Source organism: Trematomus bernacchii, unplaced genomic scaffold (genome assembly GCF_902827165.1).
Source record: "Trematomus bernacchii unplaced genomic scaffold, fTreBer1.1, whole genome shotgun sequence".
NCBI classification, from domain to species: domain Eukaryota; kingdom Metazoa; phylum Chordata; class Actinopteri; order Perciformes; family Nototheniidae; genus Trematomus; species Trematomus bernacchii.
In genome coordinates, this window is record NW_022987702.1 from 337,696 (window position 1) to 356,072 (window position 18,377).

At 45.5% G+C, this 18,377-nt stretch overlaps 2 protein-coding genes across 2 annotated transcripts in view; both read right to left on the minus strand.

Annotated features, from left to right (window-relative positions):
- The window catches only part of LOC117490100 (titin-like), a 241,720-nt gene that overhangs the window by 181,082 nt on the left and 42,261 nt on the right, over nt 1–18,377 (minus strand). Inside the window, 5 exon segments of the mRNA XM_034139686.1 lie at nt 12,438–12,488; nt 13,781–14,164; nt 16,056–16,244; nt 16,658–16,783; nt 17,621–17,905. Coding sequence (XP_033995577.1) covers nt 12,438–12,488; nt 13,781–14,164; nt 16,056–16,244; nt 16,658–16,783; nt 17,621–17,905 — 1,035 coding nt within the window.
- LOC117490097 (muscle M-line assembly protein unc-89-like) lies at nt 1,805–11,454 on the minus strand. Its single transcript, XM_034139683.1, has 2 exons — nt 11,386–11,454; nt 1,805–11,248 (listed from the first exon to the last, which is right to left on the minus strand). Exon 2 carries the CDS (start codon nt 10,911–10,913, stop codon nt 3,348–3,350), a length of 7,566 nt encoding a protein of 2,521 aa, XP_033995574.1. The 5' UTR covers nt 10,914–11,248; nt 11,386–11,454; the 3' UTR covers nt 1,805–3,347.

Consider the following 18,377-nt stretch of genomic DNA (forward strand, 5'->3'; position numbering starts at 1 on the left):
ACTATACTGGGAAAAGTACTCCGGTGTGAAAGCGCCTATTGGTATTAAAACATATCAAATAAGATTAATTATTACACAATAAATATTGTTTTTGACATCTGCATTTTGATTGGATTATTGATACAGAAACCATGTAAACATCGACCAACAGTTTTAACCTGTATGCATTGATTAAAGAGGCCCTATCCTGCTGATGTTCAGGTGTATATCAGTATGTAGTGTCTCTACTTTAAAGAGTCCTATCCTGCTGATGTTCAGGTGTATATCAGTATGTAGTGTCTCTACTTTAAAGAGTCCTCTCCTGCTGATGTTCAGGTGTATATCAGTATGTTGTGTCTCTACTTTAAAGACTCCTATCCTGCTGATGTTCAGGTGTATATCAGTATGTAGTGTCTCTACTTTAAAGAGTCCTATCCTGCTGATGTTCAGGTGTATATCAGTATGTAGTGTCTCTACTTTAAAGAGTCCTCTCCTGCTGATGTTCAGGTGTATATCAGTATGTAGTGTCTCTACTTTAAAGAGTCCTCTCCTGTTGATGTTCAGGTGTATATCAGTATGTAGTGTCTCTACTTTAAAGACTCCTATCCTGCTGATGTTCAGGTGTATATCAGTATGTAGTGTCTCTACTTTAAAGAGTCCTCTCCTGCTGATGTTCAGGTGTATATCAGTATGTAGTGTCTCTACTTTAAAGAGTCCTCTCCTGCTGATGTTCAGGTGTATATCAGTATGTAGTGTCTCTACTTTAAAGAGTCCTCTCCTGCTGATGTTCAGGTGTATATCAGTATGTAGTGTCTCTACTTTAAAGAGTCCTCTCCTGCTGATGTTCAGGTGTATATCAGTATGTAGTGTCTCTACTTTAAAGAGTCCTCTCCTGCTGATGTTCAGGTGTATATCAGTGTGTAGTGTCTCTACTTTAAAGAGTCCTCTCCTGCTGATGTTCAGGTGTATATCAGTATGTAGTGTCTCTACTTTAAAGAGTCCTCTCCTGCTGATGTTCAGGTGTATATCAGTATGTAGTGTCTGTACTTTAAAGAGTCCTATCCTGCTGATGTTCAGGTGTATATCAGTATGTAGTGTTTCTACTTTAAAGAGTCCTCTCCTGCTGATGTTCAGGTGTATATCAGTATGTAGTGTCTCTACTTTAAAGAGTCCTCTCCTGCTGATGTTCAGGTGTATATCAGTATGTAGTGTCTCTACTTTAAAGAGTCCTCTCCTGCTGATGTTCAGGTGTATATCAGTATGTAGTGTCTCTACTTTAAAGAGTCCTCTCCTGCTGATGTTCAGGTGTATATCAGTATGTAGTGTCTCTACTTTAAAGAGTCCTCTCCTGCTGATGTTCAGGTGTACATCAGTATGTAGTGTCTCTACTTTAAAGAGTCCTCTCCTGCTGATGTTCAGGTGTATATCAGTATGTAGTGTCTCTACTTTAAAGAGTCCTCTCCTGCTGATGTTCAGGTGTATATCAGTATGTAGTGTCTCTACTTTAAAGAGTCCTTTCCTGCTGATATTCAGCGGAAACCAGAGCCCAGTCTGCTCTGATTGGTTAGCTGGCTGGCTCTGTTGTGATTGGTCAACCGCTTAGAGATGTCCCGCCCTCTTAGCCTATCACGTACAATGTCTTGGAGCGCTAGCCAACAGTTGTGTTCCATAGTGACATCACTATGGAACACAACTTAGGGATTTTAGCCATTGCAGACCATTGACATGCACTACCACCTATAGAACAAACGACAGGAGAGGGACCACCACAAAAAGCAGAATACGGCCTCTTTGAAAAACAAAAAGAGAAAACTCAGACTCTGACTTTAAATCATTAAATATTTTATTATATAAACTCTGAAACAAACCAACACGACGTCTGTACAAATACACCATGAATTTCCATCTCAATGCCAGATTTTTAATTTATTCATTTACTTATTTTCCTGTTTCTACTCATACACTCCTAAAATTACACATATTTACAAAACTTCAAAACTTACACTTAACATTTTTTTAAGTTTCACAGTATTATCCATTTTTTTAAATTTGTACTACTTATGATTTACCAGCTCGCTTTAAAATCCTAGAAATATCGTTCTCACTCCAATAAAAAACTAAAAACCTTCTAAATCCCACAGAAACCATAAAACTAATTAGGACAGTTTCCAGATTTACTTTTTTGACAGCATTAAATTTTAATGTGTGAATTACTCTCCTAATAGAGTATCAATAATGCTGTGAAAGTTAAGGGTAAATTAAATAAATTGTTGAATCTATTTTTTATAATAAAAAATGTTTTGGGTTAATATTAATTCGTTTTCTGTCAAGGTGTTCTTTCTTGTTTGAAACTATTTTTTTTTTGTAAAAACATGTTTATTACCCACTGCATGTCATTTTAAGTTATGTAAAATGTGACCGAACAATAACTACTGCCTTCAGCTCAAACCAAAAACGATGAAGGGTGTCACAATGCCGGGATTTATCAAATGTTAAAACACAAACCAACATTTTAAGTTGTATTCTTTTTTAGTTAAGCTACTATAACTAGTACATGCATTTAATTGGATTTAATTTCCAATGCAGATTCTTTTAAAACATATCTACTCTGGCTGTGCAGCTCTCGTCACTAATTTAACAAACTGTTTAAAAATGTAAATGATATGTATTCCTATTTTTCTTCATAACCATGGACCCATTTCTGAGCTTCTCCATTTTAAAAACCTCAAAATACCAATGTATTCTGAGGTCAGTGAGATGTAAAGACTATATACTGTTGTGATTTCATGTTAAAGCAGCTCACTTTAAAGTGTTACCAGAAAACAAAAGCAAACGTAAACCCAGATTTTCTACCAGAACTTTAAAAAGTTGACACAGCTGGCAATAAATAAAGGAAAAAAAGCATTTTAAACTCTGACAAACATTTTAAACTCTGTTTATCCCACATGACTTCGGGCTGGTTGCACAAAGATGACTCTTCTTTTCATAGAGAAGAGTCTCAGCTTAAGTAATTGCGATTTGCAAACAGTTTAAAGCAAACATTGAGAATAGAAAGTCTTAAAATGACTCATAAGGTATTTTCTATTTCTGTTAAGTATTAAATCCGCCAAGGAGCTTTGTGTCTTCGGTTTGGTTAAAAAACAACTGGACTGATTTGTATTCAACTTGGTGGAAGGGTTAATCATGAGCCAATTAAGAAAACGTAAACATTTGGAAAAGTTCTGATAACGGACCAGTTCATGACCGATGAGTTGTAGTCATATATGTATCGCAGTAAACCCTACAGAAGTCAAGCATTAACAATATACAGTCAAATTAATTAGGTAGTAAATGTATCTTCGTGCAACCAGCCCCAGAACCTCAAACCTCTAAAACATCTTTAGCAGCGCGGCAGTCTCAATGTACCCGGCCGTGTTTTGGATCACACATTTGTACTCCCCACCATCACTCTGGGTTGCGTTAGTAATGAGCAGATTGAAATGGCCTGCAGTTTTCTCCTGGATGATACACCTGCCGGTTGTGACTGGGTTTCCATCTTTGTACCACTCTGCGGTCGGGCTTGGTTTACCACTAACGAGACACTGGAGGATAACTGGCGTCCCTACGGCTGCGGTAATGTTAGTCAACGGGATGACGCACTTAGGGGGCGTCTCGGTCACCAGGAACTGGAAGCTACACATATCGGAGGACTTTCCTTTGAACTCTATCTTGTCATCTTTTGCCGGTTCAGCAAACACGTCAAAGTTAATGCTAACGTATTTCTCTCCCTGCTCGTTCATTTCGTGGTCGGTTTTAGCCACCAGCCTCACCGCCCGCTGCGACTCATCTGCCTCCTGCTCAAACTCAAACTCAAGCTCAATTTCAGAGACTTGTTCGCTGTCAAACGACGTGTTGCCAACCACCAAGTCGAACTTCTGCGGCTGAACTTTGGCGCTTCCCAGAGACACAGCAGTCAACTCCCTGCCTCTGGTCTTTCCTGAGAAAGCTTTGGCGTCCAACACGACCAGAGACGCCCGACACAGAGTCTCCCCGACAACGTTAATAGCCCTACAGTTATACACCCCGCTATCCTGTGTTGTGACTTGACAGATCTTCAGGAAGTGGTTGTCTCCGTCGGACGAACACAGGTATTTTTTGTTATTGTGAGGTATTTTCTTGTCACCTTTGAACCAGGACACAATAGGAGAGGGTATTCCCATCAGGGAGCACTCGAACATGACGGTGGTGCCCTCAGGGGTCTCCATGTCACAGATGGGATTAATAAACCTCGGGGGCATCTCAGTGACCTCAAAAGCTATTTTCAAATCATCATGCTCCTGCGTGACAAAGTCCACAGTGCACTCCTCATAAATACTCGGCAGCACGTTCAGAGATATGATCATGCTTTTGTTGTCGGCCGTGTACTCGGGAATGGTGATGATCTTTATTTGCCTCTCAAATTCTTTCACATCGCTTTCATCCAACTCTACTTCGAGCAGAATCTCCTGAGGGGAAGTAGAACGAGAGGAGTCATCGTCCTCAACGTCAAACTCCATCACATGCTGATGGGTGACATTAGGGGGGGCCGGCATGAACCTGACTTCCTGCGATATGACAACCACTAAAGCAACACTTCTAGCTTCCCCAACGTAGTTCACGGCCTCGCAGATGTATTCCCCCTGATCAGCTTTTGTGACATTGTGAATTGTTAGCGAGATGCTATCACCATCTCTCTCCGTTTTGACTCTGTCGTTGGCCAACAGCTGGTTTCCGTTGCAGAACCAATTCACCTGAGGGGAAGGCAGGCCAAACACCTCAGCGTAAAACGTTAGAGAGTCATTTTCAAACACTCTTTTCTTGACGAGAGGTTTGAGAAAGGCCGGAGGGATTCCCTGCACTTTCTCCTGAAGGGTTGACAGGCCTAAAGGTCCTAGTCCCTTGGTGAGGTATAGGTTGTCATCCACTGTCTCAATGCCCTCGTCACCGGGAGACATCAGGAACTGCATTGGTGAGAAAAACCTCTCGCTGGAGCCTCCTGTCGAGGGTCGCTTATGATCCATGGGGGAGAAGGGGTATTCCTTAGGGGTCCTAAACCCACCAGAAGTATCCGAACTTGGAGTTTGAAAGGACATGTGAGACTTGGGGGTTTGGAAGGACTCTGCAATTGGTTGCGAGACCTCGGTGGAAGAGCCTGGGGTGTAGAACCGCTCGGCCATCTCGGCTAGGTCCTCACTCACGGTGCTGCCGATCTCTATGGACATCTCAGACTCAGGGGACAGGGGTCTTCCCCAGTCTGTTGGAGGGTTGTAAAAGTCATACACAGCACCAAAGGTTACCTCCTCTTCCTCCATTGAGCCAGCTGCTGCTGCTCCTCCAGCTTCAGCTTCAGCTTTGTCCAAAAATCCTTCCTGTAAAGATGCAACCTGCCTTTGAGGTCCCTCAGCAGCAGCAGGAGCTTCCTCAAGAGGTTCAAGGTTGTCTCCTTTAGGCTCGACAACAAGTGTTGCAGGTTCTGGCTCCATGACTTCAATCCCCCCATCTTCACTCTTGATTTGTACATGAGGCTCAACTTCATCCCCAGCCACTTCTTCTGCTCCCTCTGTCACGTCAGCCTGGGACTCCGGCATACTGAGGAAGACACCACTGTCCAAGGAGGGCTCTGGATTTGAAACCAGCTCCTCGCCAGAAAGTAGAGTACTGTCAACTTCAGCCTCACTGTGAGGAGAGGAAGACCCTTCTACTGCAATTTGTTTATCAAGTTTGAGAGATTTAGAAATGGTTTTAGGCTTGACGGCTTCTTCAACTGGAGCTGAAGTCTTAACAGCGCGTTTTACTGCAGGGACTTTATCCGGCTTGAAAGGGAAAAAGCTGCCAGTTTTGTCAAATGTACACACTGGCTGATCCCTCAGCATCTCCATTTCACATGCCTCCACTTGTTCTGTTAATGGAGCTGGTTTCTGTGCTTTAGGCCTGACCAAGTCGGGAGACTCCTGTACTTCTTCCACAAATTGTGTAAGTTCACCATGGCTTTCTGCTGAAACGGCACCTTGTTCAACATCCCTAGATATCCCAGAGATCTTGCGTTCTTTCTGCAGAGAGGAGGTTGGATGGGAGGCCTCTGGTGAGTCAGGAAGAGCTTTGGGAGAACTGGGATTTCCTGTCATAGCAGTAGCAAGACTAACTGCATCTTCTGCAGGCAGGGTGTCAATGACTTGGTCCTGCTGGTCAAGGGAAATGGCCACTGCAGGTATAAACTCTTCAGGGAAATGTGTTGCCTCTCTCTGCTCCTCAGGAGAGCTTTGGGTCTGTAATGCAACTGGCGATTCAGACTCAAAAGCTTGTTTAATCTGAGAGACTTTTATAACAGCAGCCGACGCCTGCAGACCACATCCGGATACACTTGGAGGCTCTCTGGAGATACTAGGTCTGGATTTTGGGGCTTTGGCCAACTCTGATGGAGCTTGTGAACTCTGAGTGATCGTGTCTTTAGTGTGAATGATGTCAGCTTTCTTTGTATCTTCGGTTGAGCCAACAGGAGACCTCCTTACTGGAGTAAAACCAGCACCCTCTGCAAATTGCACAGGTTCAGAGATACCTGTGACCACAGCCATGTTGCCCTCAGAACAGCTGATATTCTCAAATGTGCTGACAGCCTGAGGAGCTTCACCAGCCGTATCAAATGAGAAAGTGAATTTGTGTTTGACAGTCTGAGAGGCACCATCGTCGCTTGGCACTTCTGAGATTTTCTCCGAGACCTCCTGAGGTTCGTCCTCTCTGATTTCCTCTCTCATCTCAGGGAGCGGCGTGGCGGCGGTGATTCTGATTTCTACAGGTGAGGAGCTAAAAGACTCATCCGAGGAGCGGCGTTTGTGGATCACCGCTTGAGGCACCTGTAACGTCGCTTTCCCTGAATCCGTGAAGGTCTTAAGTTCTGCTTCGATAAAGCTTTCCTGGGTTTCTGCACCCTCCGTAACTACCACTTCCTGTGTGGCCACTGACATTCTCCTCACCTTTTGGTCAGAGATTTCAAGAGTGCCGCTGCAGATGGATTTTCCATGTTTATTGGTTATGACACTGTCGTATGTCCCCTCGTGGTCTGTAGTTGGATAGAAGACGGTGAGCTTTGATGTGTTAGATTTGCTCATGATATCATAGTCAGGGTTGTGGGCTAATTGGTGTCCGTCTTTGAGCCAGGTGACGGTGGGCAGAGGGTCACCCTGGAACTGGCAGGTAAACTCTGTCATCTCACCAATTTTTACTTGAGCCGAAGATATTCCTTTCACAAATACTGGACGGGATCCTCCGGCACTTGTTTCCCCTTCCTTCATCCTATTAAACTCTTTCAAATCTGCCTCATCTTGGACTCTCCTCTCGTCCTTCTTGATAGCTCCGAGTTCAACGCTTTCTTCACTCATTTCTCCACCCTGTTTTGACCTAATGGACTCTCTGCTTACTTCCTCTCTTTTAACACCTGCAAAATCCTTCCGTTGTCTCCGATCGCTGCTCTCTCTGGTAGTTCCCGTCTCCTCTCTCATCGCCCTCTCCTCTTTTACATCTGACTGGAAACATTTCCTGCTGGATTTATCTGCAGTCATTGCATATTCCTGCCTGCTCCGACTCTTCTCTGCATCTTTTCCCACCTCCTCCTGTGGAAAGCGACTCCCGAGTGGTGAAAACTCTCCTGAAGGCTTACCTGGTCTCTCAAATGGCACAGTAGTAGTTTGGGTTGGAGAGTAACTCTGAACTGGTGAAGCTTCCAGACCCATTCTATCATTTCCTTTGGGCTGGTGTGGTAAACCAGCATATGCAGGAGTTTGCCTTCTTATGGAAGAAGACTCACCAATAGTAGCTTGCTCGTACCCGGCAGTAGTTGTTGACGAGGCTCCACCACCAAGATTTAGAGGTGGAAGTTCACATGGATGAGAAAGGACACCATGGGACTCAAACAGCATCCCGGAGCCAGGCTGTTTTCCTTGATTGTCCAAAGACCACTCGGACTCCAGTTCAGCTACCTCCTCTTGCTCGACACCATCCTGTTGCCACTTCAGGATGCGCTGAGCAAGTGCTTCCTCCTCACTAACAAAGTATTCACTATCCCTTTGCAGCCTGGTCTCCCGGCCCTCTGTAGGCAGAGCCTCAGAGGGCGGCCACTGCAGACTCTCAGCCAGCTGATCTTGGAAACCGGCGGGAACCGTCTCGCTCTGGAGGAACTTCTCTTTGGCTGTTTTGCCCGAGGAGGTTTTCCTGCTTCGGACCACTTCAGGTTGAGGAGCTGATTCTCTTCCGACGTCTGTGGTCTTCTCCGCCTGGATCTTAGAGTAACCCTCCTCCCAGTCGGACTCCAGCTTGACAACTTCCTCTTGTTCCATCAAAACGTTCTCCTGCCACTTCATTATCCGCTGATTCAGAGCCTCCTCTTCACTGACAAACCTCTCACTTTCACTCTTCAGCTCGGATAAGTTCTCTCTCGACAGCTGGAGCTCACGTTCTTCTGTTGTCCTCTCAAACAACATCTTCTCTGCTCTGACTTTAGTTCTTGGTGATGCTCCTACTTCTACGGCCCTTCCTTTTATTCTGGGAGATTTTTGTGCCATTGAAGCCTCAATTTCCAACTCTCCTGGTCTGGATTTCATTCTGGCTTTAGGCGAGGGGGCAGAGGTTTCGTCTTGGCTCAGTTTGACTTTAGGGGACTTTGGTGCCGACACGTCAGCATGTTCTCCAGTCACTCTCTCATCCACTGCCTCCAGATGGGGGTCTCCAGTCACTCTCTCATCCACTGCCTCCAGATGGGGGTCTCCAGTCACTCTCTCATCCACTGCCTCCAGATGGGGGTCTACAGTCACTCTCTCATCCACTGCCTCCAGATGGGGGTCTACAGTCACTCTCTCATCCACTGCCTCCAGATGGGGGTCTACAGTCACTCTCTCATCCACTGCCTCCAGATGGGGGTCTACAGTCACTCTCTCATCCACTGCCTCCAGATGGGGGTTCATGTGCCCTTCAGGCTCCATGTGCTGTGTCTCTTCCTCTGACATTCGAACACCATGCTGCCATTTCCTGATCCGCAGGGCCAGGAGTTTTTCCTCAACCTGCATCCGCTCAGCGTCCAGGCTCTTCTCATACTGCTCCCTCAAAGACTCCCCTCCAGACTCCTCTTCATATTGCTCACCTGTTTCTGGTGTTGCACCTGTACCAAGGAACCTCTCTTTGGTAGTTTTGGCCTGCCTCAGCCTGGGTGATTCTCCAAGTCTGTCCTCCGCCCGGGCTTTTGCTCTTGACGACAACTCCACTTCCATTTCTGCTCTTGCTTTTATTCTGGGAGATTTTGGTGCCAGCATTAGTTGTGCCCCTCCTTCTTCTGATTGGGCTTCTGCTGTGGCACACATCTCTGCTTCGTCTCCTCTGGCTTTTACTTGAGGTGATCTGGGTGTTGTCGCTTCAGGATCTACCATCCTTGCCTTAACTCTGGGTGATTTATGGAAAGATGAGGTTTCACTTTCTACAGTTACTGATTGTGTCGCTTCCTGTTGGGTGTGCATGTGCCCCGCTGGCTCCATGTACTGCACCTGTGCAGGGGTTGGCAGATCAGTTTCAGGGTGAAACGTCTCCTCTTCGGCCATCATACTCCCTTGCTGCCATTTTCTGATGCGCAGGGTTAGGAGCTTTTCCTCACACTGCATCCTCTCTTCATCCAGACTCTTCTCATAGTGAGCCCTCAAAGACCCCCCTTCACCCTCCTCTTCATATTGCTCACCTGTTTCCGTTGTGGACCTATCTTCTGTGGATGCTTCTCCACTGAGGAACTTCTCCCTGCTAGATGTGTCTGTTTTTGGCAGATCAACAGATCCACTGCTTTCGGTGTACGTGGATGTTCCAGGGAACGCTAACCCTTCAGAGTTACGTTGCTCGACCTTTGTTGACTCCATATGTTCCTCCGTAACTACGCCGTGACGTTCACTTACCATTTGCTTGTATCTAGCTTCTAGCCGCGATTCCAAAAAACTCTCAACCTTTTTACCGTGCCGTGTGTCACCTGATCTCCTTTCTGACACCATGGTATCCAACGGCTCACCTCTCATGATCTGAATGGCCCTGGTTCTGGTTTGAGGCTCAAATGAATGCCTTGAACGCGGCTTCGACGGATCCCTGCTTGAGCTTCTACTTTTAAACTCACTCGGACCCTCCCCCGAATCGAAGGGTCGGTTGAATTGCTGAACATCGGGCAGAGAGGCCGGTTTCACCCTGAGCCTCTCTACGTAGTCGGCGTAACTCGACTCGCTGGCGACTGATTCTGACTCAAACTCAGAAGAGGACATGGTGGAGATAGAAAGCCTCTTCTTCTGCTTCACAGCTTTTTGGAGCGTTGTAAGTTTAGTCCTCACCTCGTTGTGAAGACTCTCCGTGTCACTGAACCTGTCGCTGTACCTGTCGCTGCATCGGTCACTGAACTTGTCACTGAACCTGGCCCCGGTGCGCCGGTCGCAGTAGATATCGCTGAACCGGTCGTTAAAACGCTCAGACCTGTCAAACATCGGGGGAGGAGACGGGGCGCGCTCTGAGGCGGTCTCCAAACGTTTGGACTCTTTCTCTGTTACCTCTTTTTCTTTCGTATGAGAACCAGATTTGAAGTAAACTGTACGCACCAGAGAGTCCACAGAGCGAGAACGCCTCTGATGAACTTTAGACATCTTGTCAAACGGAGACCCAACGCACCTGAGGTCCACCCTGAACTTCCTCTCTTTCCTCTGCTCGGCCATGGTGTCTGCACTTTCATGGGCTTGTGCAGAGCGCTTAACAAAGCCCAGGTAGTTAGCAGACTGCTCTTCCCTCAGCGACACTAGAAGTGATGCTGTGGACTCGGCAGAACCCTCTGAGTTAATCGCCATTACCTTATAACTGCCCGAGTCCTTCTCTCTGATACAATCGATAACCAAACTGGTCGTGTGCAAGTGCATTTTGCTCTCAGTACCGACCCTACGCCTACGATCTTTAGGGATAGATTTATTATTATGAAACCAAAGGATGGTGGGTTGAGGACATGCAACCAGTTTACACCTTAACTCTACTGGTTCTCCCTCTAGGACTGATTGGAATTTAAGTTTTTTGGTGAATGAAGGTTTGATGTTCTCCGTCCAGGAGCTAATGGAGGAGGTTCTGCTGGAGCAGCGGTTGGCCGACACCAGGCCCTGATCGGGGAAGTCTTCGGTGTCGGAGAAGGCTCCTCTCAGCTGCCGGGTGGCGGTGAGTTCGCTGCCGCTCTGCTGGGTTCCCTCTTTGTGATAAAACAGCTCTGCAAATATAAACACACATCGATCAGAACAGCGGCCTCGGGGGGTAAAACGAGAGAAAAGGATTTGAATGAATCAGTAATGGAAATATTAAATGCATGCTGGGAGTCACAATGCCATAAGAAATAATTTCACTCACCATATTTGTTCGAATAAACGCAAGACTTGATTCTTTTTATTAGAAACCTTCAGGAAGTTTTGATCCTTCGTCTGTGGAAATTTCTTCAAAACATAAATTATTTTATTATCATTAAAAAGCATTTTCTTTCCAAGACTGGCTGCTTACATTCGGTTGTTTTTTTACTTTTTGATAGTTGCTTTGGCTTTATACTAGAATGTTCCTTACCTGACTTGCAGACAGGAGAATAAACGCCCTTTCTAATCCTTAAACTTATGAGGAAATAAATGCACAGGTATATGTGAGAGGCAAAGCTCTCACATATCTTATATTCCAAAATCTTAAACAAATGAAGCTGTAAAATTGGGTGAGAAGGCGTTTATTCGAACTAATATAGTTTACTGGTGTTATTTATTGCAAACCACAGGAATCACATCCCACTATCTGCAAGCCAGGCTAAGAAATATTTTGCAGGAGGACGGTGTCAGTTCCAGATGCAGTGAACCTCCATATCTTTTAAAGGGCAAAGTCCGGAAGCCTTAAAAGATACGCGTCTCTGGGAAAAGATCAGAAGAACCTTCATGCCAAAAAGAGAAACGTTTCTTTGGATGCAAAACGCAAAGGACTCAAAAGAAACTGGAACAAGCAAGGGCTCTCCTGAGGGGGGGGGGCATGAAATATGATCAGAACAAGAGCAGGGAGAAGAATACAGAGTTTATATCAAAAACACATGAAGAGGACATGCTACTGTGGAAGACCTTTCAAAAAGGGACAGTTCAACATAAGGACATGTTATAAAACTCTAAAAGCAGTCTGTGGATGCAGGCCAACTATAATCCAAATAACCTTTTAAACATGCATCGGTTTTTATCTCCACTTTTCAACATTTTATTCACTTTAAACGTCACCTGAAAGCTTGGTTTAAAGTTCCCTGCCGACAGACCACTTTTGAAATAAATCTTTATAAAGAGAAATCTAGTCAAACTGTCCCGAATTTGTACACCAAATTCCCAGGTGTGATAACTATCTGGAGCTTTTTATCCAGGAAGGTGAGGAATCTGACGTGGCCTTACCTTTGACTTCTTGCTCGATCTTGGCTTCGATCTGCTCCCTCACGTGAGTCACTGTGGGGGGGAAGAGACGACGTTAGTTCACATGTATCTTAATAACTGCAGTGGGGGTCTGAACAACATTTCCTGTCACGTGTTCATTCCCATAAAGAAGAACCGGATTTACACATTGATTAATTTTTCTTTGGTGGACTCAACAGGATTCTCCTTCTGTGTTTGGGCTCCATGAGTTGAGTCTGATACAACAAACCCTGAAAGTAAAGCTTTATATCTACTGAAAGTACTTCTAAATCCAGGTTACATTATAAAAAATGTATTCTTGGTCATAGAAGTTTACTTTTACAAAATAACGTACAATGTGTTGGAGCGCTAGCCAATAGGAGCGCGAGGGTTCCATAGTGATGTCACTATGTGCCGGAAGTAAACTAATAGACTGGAGCCAAACACATAGAGCAAATACATTTGAGTCCACCAGGTCTGTGACTCTTACTGGGTTTTAACCAGCATGTTTTTGGGGCAAAGTGAGAAATCAAACACTGTAAGAAACACGGTGGAGTATTACGGACAGGAACAGGACGGGGATACAGAAGGGTTTCCTGCAGGCCGGAGGAAGGTTATAATCAAGAGTTTCATGCAGTTTCCCTGAGTGGGAGAGGGAGTGAGGACGGAGGAAGAGGAGGAGTGAGGAGGAAGGTGGAGGAAGGTGGAGAGGTGATCATCCCGGGATTCAAACACACAGTGAGACCTCCGTCAGGGCGGTGGGGTTAGTCAGAGCTGGGGAGGGATGTCCCGACAGATCGCTGGTCACACCGGATGGGATGCAGCCATGGCGTGTTTTTATATCATCGGAGGGGCTTTTGAAGGATATTTGAAGCTCTTTTTAAATACACATTTAAAGTGCTTAGAGTGCTTCGGTTCATTATGGACAATCAGGAGGGCAAACTCATCTCGCAGGAAGAGGATCTTTTTAGGAGGTATAGGTTTAGGAAGTTCATTCGTTACCTTGCACAATTATGTCTTTCTATTAATGAATGTCTATTTTAGAGACTATTTGATGTCTCTTTATCTTAAGTGTATTGTATTTTGCATTGATGGAGGAGCCTGGGACTCCAGCTGTTGTGTATATGACAATAAAGCTTTGAAACTTGAATAGATAGATGTCAATAATGTGCTCTCTGATGCTACAAGGATCTAATCATTTAAAACATATTTAAGTCGCTCTTTATTTGGCAGACGTGTTCAGGACATCCCTGGCAGTGTTGGAGGAACTGGAGGAGGGGCGTTAATCTTAAAGGAAGTGGATTGATTTTACAAAGGAAGTCTGGCTGCATCCATCCCACCGTTACCTTCTTCTTCTTGTGCGGTGGTAACGGTGAGCGTGGCGGTGCAGACGACCTCCCCGGCGGTGTTTGCGGCGCTGCAGGTGTACGCTCCGGCGTGTTCGGGGAAGGCGTCCACGATGAGGAGCATGGCGGTGTGCGTGGCCTCGTCGAAGTGGAACACCACGTTCTTGGTGGGCAGCACCGGGCTCCCGTTGTGGAACCAGCTGATCTCGGGCCGCGGCGTGCCGGAGACGCAGGCGTGGAAACGAGCGACCTCGCCATGCGGCACCGAGCAGCTGCTGATCGGCTGCAGGAACACCGGCTTGTGGCCGACAGTCGGCTTCTTTACGGAGGAGAGGCTGGTGGAGAGGAGGCGCTGAGAGACAGAAGACTCTCGCTGTCGGACGCCTGAAAGAAGACCGCCGAGGAGCATGAGATTATTGCATCTAGATTCATCCCAGTCAGCACAGCTTGAAACCAGTCTGAAACTAGTCTGAAACTAGTCTGAAACCAGTCTGAAACTAGTCTGAAACCAGTCTGAAACCAGCCTGAAACCAGTCTGAAACTAGTCTGAAACCTGTCTGAAACCAGTCTGAAACCTGTCTGAAACCAGTCTGAAACCAGTCTGAAACCTGTCTGAAACCAGTCTGAAACCAGTCTGAAACCAGTCTGAAACTAGTCTGAAACTAGTCTGAAACCTGTCTGAAACCTGTCTGAAACCAGTCTGAAACCAGTCTGAAACTAGTCTGAAACCTGTCTGAAACCAGTCTGAAACCAGTCTGAAACTAGTCTGAAACCAGTCTGAAACCTGTCTGAAACCTGTCTGAAACCAGCCTGAAACCAGTCTGAAACCAGTCTGAAACCTGTCTGAAACTAGTCTGAACCCTGTCTGAAACCAGTCTGAAACCTGTCTGAAACCTGTCTGAAACCTGTCTGAACCCTGTCTGAAACCAGTCTGAAACCTGTCTGAAACCTGTCTGAAACTAGTCTGAAACCAGTCTGAAACCTGTCTGAAACTAGTTTGAACCTGTCTAAAACTAGTCTGAAACCAGTCTGAAACTAGTCTGAAACTAGTCTGAAACCTGTCTGAAACCTGTCTGAAACCAGTCTGAAACCTGTCTGAAACTAGTCTGAAACCAGTCTGAAACTAGTTTGAACCTGTCTGAAACTAGTTTGAACCAGTCTGAAACTAGTCTGAAACCTGTCTGAAACTAGTTTGAACCTGTCTGAAACTAGTCTGAAACCAGTCTGAAACTAGTTTGAACCTGTCTGAAACTAGTTTGAACCAGTCTGAAACTAGTCTGAAACCAGTCTGAAACTAGTCTGAAACTAGTTTGAACCAGTCTGAAACCTGTATGAAACCAGTCTGAAACCAGCCTGAAACCAGCCTGAAACCAGTCTGAAACCAGTCTGAAACCTGTATGAAACCTGTCTGAAACCAGTTTGAACCTGTCTGAAACCTGTCTGAAACCTGTCTGAAACCTGTCTGAAACCTGTATGAAACCAGTCTGAAACCAGTCTGAAACCAGCCTGAAAACAGTCTGAAACCTGTATGAAACCTGTCTGAAACTAGTCTGAAACTAGTCTGAAACCAGTCTGAAACCTGTATGAAACCAGTCTGAAACCTGTCTGAAACCTGTCTGAAACCAGTATGAAACTAGTTTGAACTTGTCTGAAACCAGTCTGAAACTAGTTTGAACTTGTCTGAAACCAGTCTGAAACCAGTCTGAAACCAGTCTGAAACCAGTTTGAACCTGTATGAAACCAGTCTGAAACCTGTCTGAAACCTGTCTGAAACCAGTATGAAACTAGTTTGAACTTGTCTGAAACCAGTCTGAAACTAGTTTGAACTTGTCTGAAACCAGTCTGAAACCAGTCTGAAACCTGTCTGAAACCAGTCTGAAACCAGTTTGAACTTGTCTGAAAACAGTCTGAAACCTGTCTGAAACCAGTCTGAAACTAGTTTGAACTTGTCTGAAACCAGTCTGAAACCAGTCTGAAACCTGTCTGAAACCTGTCTGAAACCAGCCTGAAAACAGTCTGAAAACAGTCATGTCTGGTGGAAGTTACCCAACATGCAACTGAGGGTAGAAACTGAAGCTAACAGCTGATCTGTTTTATATTTGAGTTGCTTCTGGGAATAAAAAAAAGAGGAAGGCAGTTCTGTGACATTGAGAGGAAAGCAACTCAGAGAGGCTGAAAACGGCCTTTTCTGACCCGTTGGCATGAAGTAAATCAACTCTAATGCGTCTTTAAGCCCTTCTTTCTCTAAGTGAACCCCTCCTGGTCCCAGACTCACCGTCCAGGCTGAGCGCGGCGCTGCAGGACACCGTCCCCGCTGCGTTGGTCGCCCGGAGGCTGTACTCGCCCTCGTCCTCGGGGTAAACTCTGGAGATCTCCAGCTGACAGCTGTCGTCAAACTGAGACATCCGGAAGAAGTCCGACTGCTTGATCTCCTTCTGTCCGTGGAACCAGCTGATCTTCACGTCTGCGAAAACCAAAACATTCATGAGGTTATTGTTCATATAATCATTTAAATAATATATATAGATTATGTTTTATACTCTGATTGCCTTTTACTCGCTTAAATCGTATGTTTAGTCTTGTATGTGTTTAACAGAGACATGTGTTCAGGGTTTACATTTCAGGAGGGGGTAAAGGTGGATCTGCAAATAGCTAAGGACTCGGGAGTTTCATAGTTTAATGATGAGATGTGTAGGTGATGCCTCAGAGAATGTAAGGGTGGGACCAGTTGGATATTCTCTCTCTACTATACAGTGTGACTGAAAGCAGAACTTCTCTCTCCTCTGGGATGTTCAACACACAACATTTAGCAATAACACTCTAAGCTTTAAGGTTAGTGACTTTAATCTGGAGAGTTTTGACTCGTGTTCCCCTCACCGTCTCCTCGCACTCGGCACTGGAAGCGCGCCGGCTCTCCCTCGCGGGCAGAGGTGCTGCTGATGGGGCTCATCACCACCGGGGGGGCCACTGTGGCTGCTGAGTCCGGAGACACAACCTCCGACACTGCACACACACACACACACACACACCTGCGTCAACATGTGCTCTGTTTCCTGCACCTAACTTCACCTTCACTACCCGAATATGTTCAATTCATTTCTTACTTTAAAAGTTACTGAACTGTATATCATTTTAATTGTATCTTTAAAGGTGGGGTATGTCATTTTGGAGAAAGCAGCTCGAGATCGCTAGAATTTGAAAATACACAACCGGAGAAAATCTGCCACTTCCTTACAGAGCCCCTCCTCCAACACACACGAACGCGCACATGACCAATGAGGGCACGAGATAAGTTTGTGCACAGATGGAAGGCTGACAGGCAGGTAGGCCATCCAGTTATTTTAGCCGGGCCGGCTCAGATGATTGGTCGTGCTTTTTACAGTACTACAGCTTCCACAGATGATATTTATTTATGGATTTGTTGTCAAAGCACTTCAGATATTCATTGCTATCAGGATGTTAAGAGCATTCCATGGAATATAACAACAAGTGTGTCTGAAGTGAATTACCTACCCCACCTTTAATTATATACAATCATTGTGTTCTTCATTCTCACCCTGTTGCTTTTTAAACTGCTGAATTTCCCCACGGGGATTAATAAAGGTCTTATCTTATCTTACTATGAGGATCCCCGTTAGCATTAGCATTAGCACTGCTAAAATGTCAAAGAATTGCTAAAGATATTCCAGCTACTTGGATCTAACATCAGAGAATGATTATATATGTTTCTCATAACTTAATAAACAGAATCCCTATAATCTGAAATGAGCCCTTTTCCCAGAAAATCACTTATTTGTATTTGTTTTTTGTCTGAAATATACACGACACTCCCCGCCTCACCTTCCACGTGCAGCGCGGCCGTGCTGCTGGCGGCTCCGTACTCGTTCTTGGCCTCACAGTGGTACACGGCGGCGTCCTCTGGGAAAACCTCGATGAGCAGCAACGAGTGTTCGGCTCCGTCGTGCAGGAACTTACACTTGAAGCCTGCGGACAGCGCCTGGGAGTTCTTGAACCAGGACACCTGCGGAGCCGGGACCCCGCTCACCTTCACGGAGAACCGGGCCGGCTTCCCCGCCTCCACAGACTGAGGCTCCATGTGGCGCTGGATCTGAGGAGGCTCCGGGACTACAGGAGGAACACAGAGGGAAGGGTTATTCAAGAGTTCATGAGCCAGGAAGAGAGAGACTTATTTAAACTAATAATCATAAGAATTAATAATATCAGAGGTGGGAAGTATTGGAGTACAAATACTTTGTTTCTGTACTTCAGTACATGTTTCTGGTGTCAGTACTTTACTCCACTACTTATTTTTCTGAGGACTTTTTACTGTGTGTACTTCTCCTTGAGTACAGGATGTGTGTACTTCTCCTTGAGTACAGGATGTGTGTACTTCTACTTGAGTAAAGGATGTGTGTACTTCTCCTTGAGTACAGGATGTGTGTACTTCTCCTTGAGTAAAGGATGTGTGTACTTCTACTTGAGTAAAGGATGTGTGTACTTCTCCTTGAGTACAGGATGTGTGTACTTCTCCTTGAGTAAAGGATGTGTGTACTTCTACTTGAGTACAGGATGTGTGTACTTCTACTTGAGTAAAGGA